The 8,895-nt window shown below is 39.8% G+C and overlaps 1 protein-coding gene across 4 annotated transcripts in view; it reads right to left on the reverse strand.

The window, feature by feature from the left end:
• LOC110466160 (lysine-specific histone demethylase 1B-like) overlaps positions 1–8,895 on the reverse strand; it is a 38,741-nt gene that overhangs the window by 3,438 nt on the left and 26,408 nt on the right. For all 4 annotated transcript variants that reach the window (XM_021522511.1, XM_021522507.1, XM_021522509.1 and 1 more), the window contains exons 15-18: positions 7,417–7,491; positions 3,597–3,836; positions 2,123–2,251; positions 300–452 (exon numbers count right to left, since the gene is read on the reverse strand). In XM_021522511.1, the coding sequence (XP_021378186.1) occupies positions 300–452; positions 2,123–2,251; positions 3,597–3,836; positions 7,417–7,491 (597 nt within the window). The remainder of the gene's footprint in view (positions 1–299; positions 453–2,122; positions 2,252–3,596; positions 3,837–7,416; positions 7,492–8,895) is intronic.

Raw genomic sequence — 8,895 nt, forward strand, 5'->3', positions numbered from 1 at the left:
ATTGGGCCCAGACCCTCTTCCTCCCAGGGGGGACATACCCACTGTTTATACAAAATCGAGTCCCCTTCACCAAAGGATGAGTTGACGGACACCAGCTGCTGCGGTTTGACATAAGCTCACCATGGTCCATCCGACCAGTTTAGCTAATAAAACTTTATACAAGACTTACCTCCCCTGTAATAACACTTTATACAAGACTTACCTCCCTGTAATAACACTTTAACAAGACTTACCTACCCTGTAATAACTCTTTATACAAGACTTACCTCCCCTGTAATAACACTTTATACAAGACTTACCTCCCCTGCGAAAAAGACTTTATCCATGACTTCCTGTGCCAGCAGGTCATAGTCATCACCACAACTTCCTCTCGGGATGAAACTGTAGGCCATTTTAGAAAATGGATCAGCATGCCAATGTGTCACTATGAACTTACTAGGATCTGGCACCACCTGAAACCATGATAAAACGATACTCAAGAGACATCGGACAGATGTACCATGGAAGTCCAGCATACTCTGTTAGATGGTATATAGACACATCGGCCAGACGTACCATGGAAGTACAGCATACTCTGTTAGATGGTATATAGACACATCGGACAGATGTACCATGGAAGTCCAGCATACTCTGTTAGATGGTATATAGACACATCGAACAGATGTACCATGGAAGTCAAGCATACTCTGTTAGATGGTATATAGACACATCGAACAGATGTACCATGGAAGTCCCGCATACTCTGTTAGATGGTATATAGACACATCGAACAGATGTACCATGGAAGTCCCGCATACTCTGTTAGATGGTATATAGACACATCGAACAGATGTACCATGGAAGTCCCGCATACTCTGTTAGATGGTATATAGACACATCGAACAGATGTACCATGGAAGTCCCGCATACTCTGTTAGATGGTATATAGACACATCGAACAGATGTACCATGGAAGTCAAGCATACTCTGTTAGATGGTATATAGACACATCGAACAGATGTACCATGGAAGTCCCGCATACTCTGTTAGATGGTATATAGACACATCGAACAGATGTACCATGGAAGTCAAGCATACTCTGTTAGATGGTATATAGACACATCGGCCAGACGTACCATGGAAGTACAGCATACTCTGTTAGATGGTATATAGACACATCGGCCAGACGTACCATGGAAGTACAGCATACTCTGTTAGATGGTATATAGACACATCGGCCAGACGTACCATGGAAGTACAGCATACTCTGTTAGATGGTATATAGACACATCGGACATATGTACCATGGAAGTCCAGCATACTCTGTTAGATGGTATATAGACTATTTCAAACTGAAATAAACATCTGTCCGATCTGCTATGTGTTGAGTAAATGAAAGACAAACATACCATTGAAGTGGCATCTTAGGTGGAACAAGAGCTATGGCCAAAATGGCACCAAGAGCTGGAGGTACCGTTCTTTTCAGTTACAATTTACCCATAAAGAAGAAATGAAAGCCATAATATGCTTATGCATTACTGATGTTACTTTTCATGAAATCCAAGAGATCTAAAGCCACTTGAAGTCATGTTGACTTTCAGATTTTTGAAAAAATCTTACTTTATTTCAAGAAAATCATAACATTCGTTCAAGAGTTATCGCATGAGGATAATACAAAAGGCCCAAAGGGCATGTATCACTCACCTGGATATTTAACCAATCATAACAAATCGTCATATTTAAAGGAATAATGTAAATATTTCAATTCCCATTTCATTTATTCATTTTGTTTGTATCACAGTGTATGTGACATGAGGCGCACAGGGCTGGTAATGCTCATATGATTGTTGATGCAACCATGGAAAAATATACTCATTAATAGTTATATTGCAAATAAGTCCAGGGGAGGGGCCAGAACCAGGGCTTAACCTGGTAGCATGACGTTTGTCTCTGAAAACATCTAACAACATCCTTTGATATTAATATTTTCTCTGCCAAAAAGGAAATTTTGAAAATTGAGATTGATTCCACTGTGTACTTGTATTTCTTTACACAATTATATTTTTTGTTTCCCTAAACAAGGAACTCTTGAGAAGGAAATAAGAATGAAAATTGGGTTGGGAAACTGATACTAAGTTCTTACCTGTTTAGGGAACATAGTCCTAAGTGTAGACATACACATAGCAACCACGTCTTTGTCAGATTTGTCCCGTAGGTGACAGACAGAGTCTCCAGAGATGTGGGTCTTTAGGATGAACCGGCCACACTTCTCCTGTTACAAATAACATTGTAGTCCGACAAAAATTTGGTTTTCAAAACACACAATTCACACATTAAGACAATAAACTGTAAGTAACTATTCTGTTACTGTCTCAGCACCAATACTCCCTCACCCCCAGCTGTACCACACAATGCTTTGTTCCTGTTACTGTCTCAGCACCAATACTCCCTAACCCCCAGCTGTACCCCACAATACTTCGTTCCTGTTACTGTCTCAGCACCAATACTCCCTCACTCCTAGCTGTACCACACAATGCTTTGTTTCTGTTACTGTCTCAGCACCAATACTCCCTCACTCCCAGCTGTACCACACAATGCTTTGTTCCTGTTACTGTCTCAGCACCAATACTCCCTCACTCCCAGTTGTACCCCACAATACTTCGTTCCTGTTACTGTCTCAGCACCAATACTCCCTCACTCCCAGCTGTACCATGCAATGCTTCGTTCCTGTTACTGTCTCAGTACCAATACTCCCTCACTCCCAGCTGTACCACACAATGCTTCGTTCCTGTTACTGTCTCAGCACCAATACTCCATCACTCCCAGCTGTACCACACAATGCTTTGTTCCTGTTACCGTCTCAGTACCAATACTCCTTCACTCCCAGCTGTACCACACAATGCTTTGTTCCTGTAACTGTCTCAGCACCAATACTCCCTCACCCCCAGCTGTGCCACACAATGCTTTGTTCCTGTTACTGTCTCAGCACCAATACTCCCTCACTCCTAGCTGTACCACACAATACTTGGTTCCAGTTACTGTCTCAGTACCAATACTCCCTCACTCCCAGCTGTACCACACAATGCTTGGTGCCTGTTACTGTCTCAGCACCAATACTCCCTCACCCCCAGCTGTACCCCACAATGGTTGGTGCCTGTTACTATCACAGCACCAATACTCCCTCACTCCCAGCTGTACCACACAATGCTTGGTTCCTGTTACTGTCTCAGCACCAATCCTCCCTCACTCCCAGCTGTACCCCACAATGCTTGGTTCCTGTTACTATCACAGCACCAATACTCCCTCACTCCCAGCTGTACCACGCAATGCTTGGTTCCTGTTACTGTCTCAGCACCAATACTCCCTCACTCCCAGCTGTACCACACAATGCTTGGTCCCCGTTACTGTCTCAGCACCAATACTCCCTAACCCCCAGCTGATCACTGTATCAACATAACCATCACCATCACAGCTTTCTATGGTATTGAAACAGATTTTTATTAATTTCATTGAAAAGAAACAAAAACTTTCAACTTCAACAACAGAATTGTTTTAAAAGGCAATAGAACAAAAACTTTGGGGGTAAGAGTATTCTGTGTGTTTTATCAGTTACTTACGTCAGAAGGTGAGATATCATAGAACACATTTAACATCCTACAACTGGATGATCCTAGCTTCACATGACCAAACACATCAGATCCATGATCCTTCCAGAACTTGCGGTTAAACTGTAGGATGACTTTCTCCACGTGGCCCACCCCCAGGCTTTTCATTGCCTGCCTTTTCTTGTCAGACAGCTTGGGAGTGAATGTGACGGTCTCATCCTTAAGGAGAGCCAGCGGTAATGTCACTAGCACCTAAACAAATCAGGAACATTACTGGCAAACTGACAACAGCAGAAGTAATAACACTGTATACTAACCAGTGATGATTTGTAGCATTTTTATTAATTTGTAACATTTTTAATTCTTGAATCACCAATACTTGCAGAGTTGTTCAAAGGTTATAACACATATTATCCCTTTGACATACAAAGTGTACCAAGATCATTCATCTTAACAAACTGAATAATTGTTCACCCTAGCAAGAGCCTGGCCAATATGTCATGAACTTATGTGCTACTTGGTTATTTAGAATCTGTTTTGCCCCAATGACTTTGAAAGGATGTCAAAATCATTTACTCAATTACAAAACTGTTTATCCTTCATTAAAGCAAACTACAGGTCAAATATCATTATCCTTGACCTCTTGGTTAAACAGATGTAGTTGTTTAATGAAAACAGCTGAAGCCTGACGTGACCATACGCCAGACACTACACAATGGGATAAGCTCACTTGGATCAAGATTAAGTTCAGCAGTTCTGGAGAAGTCAAAAATGTAAATTGCCCATTGAGCAGTAATTGATAAATGCAATACAGGTTTGAGGGATGGAGTAAGTGCTCTTACATTGATAGATCTCAAGCTTTCATCACTGTTTTCCTGACTTGTACAGAAAGTAAATATACCGTAAAAACCCATGTAATTTGCGCACCTGTGTAATTTGCGCAGGTACTTTTTGAGGCTGAAAATCGGGAAAAAAGCTTCTACTCGAATATTTTGCGCACCCAAAAAATCTGGAAAAAAAAATTTAAAAATATATTTCTATGAATTTTTTTTCATTGATGTAAAATAATATTTAAAACCAAGAAGAAACTACGTAAAATGTGTATTTTGTTGGTTGTTTTCTTTAAATTATCTGATCACACATGACACACACGTGTGCGCATATCGGCATACATCAAATCATTTTAGCAATATTTTACATAAAACATTTACTTGCTTACAAAAACATATCAATTAATAAATAATTCGATGTTTAGTAACCGCTGGTGCATATCTCCTGGTGAAAGACATAATTAGATACCTTTTATCAGGGACGTATAGTGCTCTATATACTGTCCCTGCTTTTATTGATCATAATTACGATCAGTGAGAAGGGCTCATCATGGCGGCTTGGGTTACGTCACTTCAAACCAGGTCATGTCACAGTTCAGTTTGGCCACGGAATTACATTATCTAAGTCCGTGGTTTGGCGATATTTTTTACAAATTACAATGCAGTAATTAGCTAACACTATCTCTGTGATTACCCGTTAACAATAGCTCTACTAATTGAAATGATTTGCAGTCGCGATCGACGGACGGTGTTGTTGTTTTTTCACTCACCAACACGTGGCGTGAATTACGAAGCCCTACTGCATTGTCATAACAGACTGATTTGACTGATAAGGGATTATAAAAAATATGTTTATACTAGAAGCGTGGACAATCAATACATCCTCTTCAAATCTACTCCAAGGAAAAAAATATTTAACGCAGACTATTTTTACGATGCTTCATTTAATAAATATTGAAATAGTTCACGAGGTTATTATCAATCACGTGTTTACGTAATGTTAGATGCGAGATCAACATGAAAGTGAGCCGGGAAAAAAAACATGCTATACGTTTACGCATAGGCGATTTGAAAAAACTTACAGAACTTACATGGAACGGAGCTTAAATTGAACAACTACATTTTCGTAATAGTATGGGGAAACACACTGAGATGTCGAAACGTAATGTCGTAAGTTGATCGGCGATTCTCTGGCATAGGAATTTGGCTACACTTTTTTTGTTAACGGTTACCTATTTAATAATATTTTTCACGTAAATTCACATAACAACACATTATTATCTTTTATTAATGTTTGACATAAATAAATTTATTGACCCGTCATTTGTCTTAATTAGAGTTCCGTGTACCAAGGGAAATAATCCAAGATGGCGATCTCCCAGAATCGTCGATCTTTTCCTGAAAAAAACTTGAAATTTTCTATACCTGTGTATTTTACGCACCCCCCACTTTGGGTATTAAATTTCTGGAAAAAAAGTGCGCAAATTACATGGGTTTTTACGGTATCACTTTGTAATTCAAACTGAAACATGACGTCACAGGACTGACTTGTTATCTTGTAAATATAACAACTGTATATGTATCACGTCTGTCAAACATCTATAAATGGTACATACCATAACTACCGAAAATTATCACATTTTGGTACGGTGAAATGATACCAAACAGAAGACGAGGTGTAGAAAGGTTCCTGTAGCACGACCAGTTCAATGTTTATGTGCGACATTTTGATGACTAGTATATCGTATTTTCATCAGACAAAAATCATTAACTGACTGTGATAACTAAACCTTTCCACCCCCTATACTTAACCAAGCTGAAGAAAATAGTCAGAAATAGAAAACAAGAATTCCACGGGAGTGGATGTGTTGCCTCTTCAGCGCTCATAGTAAGAAAAGTTGAACATTGACAGAAAACCCCTTAATATGTTTAACATTATTGCTTCTAGCATTACTGTACAAAATTTGAAAGGAACTGAATAAAAAATAAAAAAGTTCTTGCTTTTACTACACAATGCCTTTATTTGGCAATAAAAGGGGCATAACTCCACCAACAAGAGGTCCATGGGCCTAAACGGTCACCTGAGTCTACAGTATTTATTTTTGTTGTTGAAATATGTACCAATTTGAGTAAAAAATAGTATAATGTTAACTTAACTTTGTCAGGACCATGAGCTGATCATTCCTAGACCAATTTTAAGTGAGATCGGCCTATTAGAACTTAGTAGCAAAATAGCAGCCATGGCAGCCAAATTGTATTTCTGATTGACCCGAAAAATAACAACACTTTGTCAGGACCATGAGGCGATCATTCCTACCAACTTTCAGTTCAATCGGTCCAGCAGAACTTGACTTTAAGTTTGAAATAGGTTTTCAAAATGGCGGCCGTGGCGGCCATATTGGATTTCTGATCGACCCGAAAAATAACAACACTTTGTCAGGACCATGAGGCGATCATTCCTACCAACTTTCAGTTCAATCGGTCCAGCAGAACTTGACTTTAAGTTTGAAATAGGTTTTCAAAATGGCGGCCGTGGCGGCCATATTGGATTTCTGATCGACCCGAAAAATAACAACACTTTGTCAGGACCATGAGGCGATCATTCCTACCAACTTTCAGTTCAATCGGCCCAGCAGAACTTGACTTTAAGTTTGAAATGTAAAATGTTAACGGACGACGGACGACGGACGACGGACGACGGACGACGACGGACGAAAACGGATAGCAATAGGTCACTTGAGCTAAAGCTCAGGTGACCTAAAAATGCACCTTAACTTCAAAAATGCAATCTTGTTCGAGCTATATTGGTATGCAATTTGTGTACTAAGTTTGAGTTCAATCAATCCAAGGGAACTTAAGTTATCGCACGGAAACCTTGTTTTGGACAACGCAGACAAAGTAATACCTAAATGTCTCCTTGCATTGCAGGCGACACAACAACATTGGACCACATTACAGAATAATTTCTAAATGAGCTGATATCAGTAAATACATTACGTTACCTTGTCTGCCTCCCAGATTTTCCCTGCCTTCGACCGGACAGACACCTTCTTACCACTGTATTCCACCTCCGATACCTGGAAATGATGTAAACAGACACTGCTTATATCCTCACTCATCCGTTTTTGTCCTCTCTGAACAAAATGTATTTGTATATAGTTGTAGATAGACATGAACAATTACATATAACAGTGGTTTACCCAGCGACAAGGTTTCAGGAGTCACTTTTGTAGGTCACACAGAAAACGCAAAAAAAACTTTGGTACGATTTGTAATCTCCATTTACAATTTCATTTGAGAGTGGTCACACTTAACACATATCACCGAGATTTGCCAAAAATGAGCGACTAGATGCATGTGAGGACAGGATTGTGTAAATAGGCTAAGAGTTCAATTAGACTATTTCACAAACATCAGTTGGAGTAGGAGAGTGGAATACATATACAGTTACAGCAAAGGGTGGTCTCACAGCATTGATTTGCAGTACTCTGAAATGTTGGTCAGTTTGTTGACAACAGTGGAGCACTCTTAACCATTGGTCTGTTTGTTGACAACAGTGGAGCACTCTTCACCATTGGTCTGTTTGTTGACAACAGTGAAGTACTCTTAACCATTGGTCAGTTTGTTGACAACAGTGGAGAACTCTTAACCATTGGTCAGTTTGTTGACAACAGTGGAGCACTCTTAACCATTGGTCTGTTTGTTGACAACAGTGGAGAACTCTTAACCATTAGTCAGTTTGTTGACAACAGTGGAGTACCCTTAACCATTGGTCTGTTTTTGTAAGACAGTGGAGCACCCTTAACCATTGGTCAGTTTGTTCACAACAGTGGAGCACTCTTAACCATTGGTCTGTTTTTGTAAGACAGTGGAGTACTCTTAACCATTGGTCTGTTTTTGTAAGACAGTGGAGCACTCTTAACCATTGGTCTGATTTTGTAAGACAGTGGAGTACCTTTAACCATTGGTCTGTTTTTGTAAGACAGTGGAGTACCCTTAACCATTGGTCTGTTTTTGTAAGACAGTGGAGTACCCTTAACCATTGGTCTGTTTTTGTAAGACAGTGGAGTACCCTTAACCATTGGTCTGTTTTTGTAAGACAGTGGAGTACCCTTAACCATTGGTCTGTTTTTGTAAGACAGTGGAGTACCCTTAACCATTGGTCTGTTTTTGTAAGACAGTGGAGTACCCTTAACCATTGGTCTGTTTTTGTAAGACAGTGGAGTACCCTTAACCATTGGTCTGTTTTTGTAAGACAGTGGAGTACCCTTAACCATTGGTCTGTTTTTGTAAGACAGTGGAGTACCCTTAACCATTGGTCTGTTTTTGTAAGACAGTGGAGTACCCTTAACCATTGGTCTGTTTTTGTAAGACAGTGGAGTACCCTTAACCATTGGTCTGTTTTTGTAAGACAGTGGAGTACCCTTAACCATTGGTCTGTTTTTGTAAGACAGTGGAGTACCCTTAACCATTGGTCTGTT

Source organism: Mizuhopecten yessoensis, unplaced genomic scaffold, assembly GCF_002113885.1.
Source record: "Mizuhopecten yessoensis strain PY_sf001 unplaced genomic scaffold, ASM211388v2 scaffold11121, whole genome shotgun sequence".
NCBI classification, from domain to species: domain Eukaryota; kingdom Metazoa; phylum Mollusca; class Bivalvia; order Pectinida; family Pectinidae; genus Mizuhopecten; species Mizuhopecten yessoensis.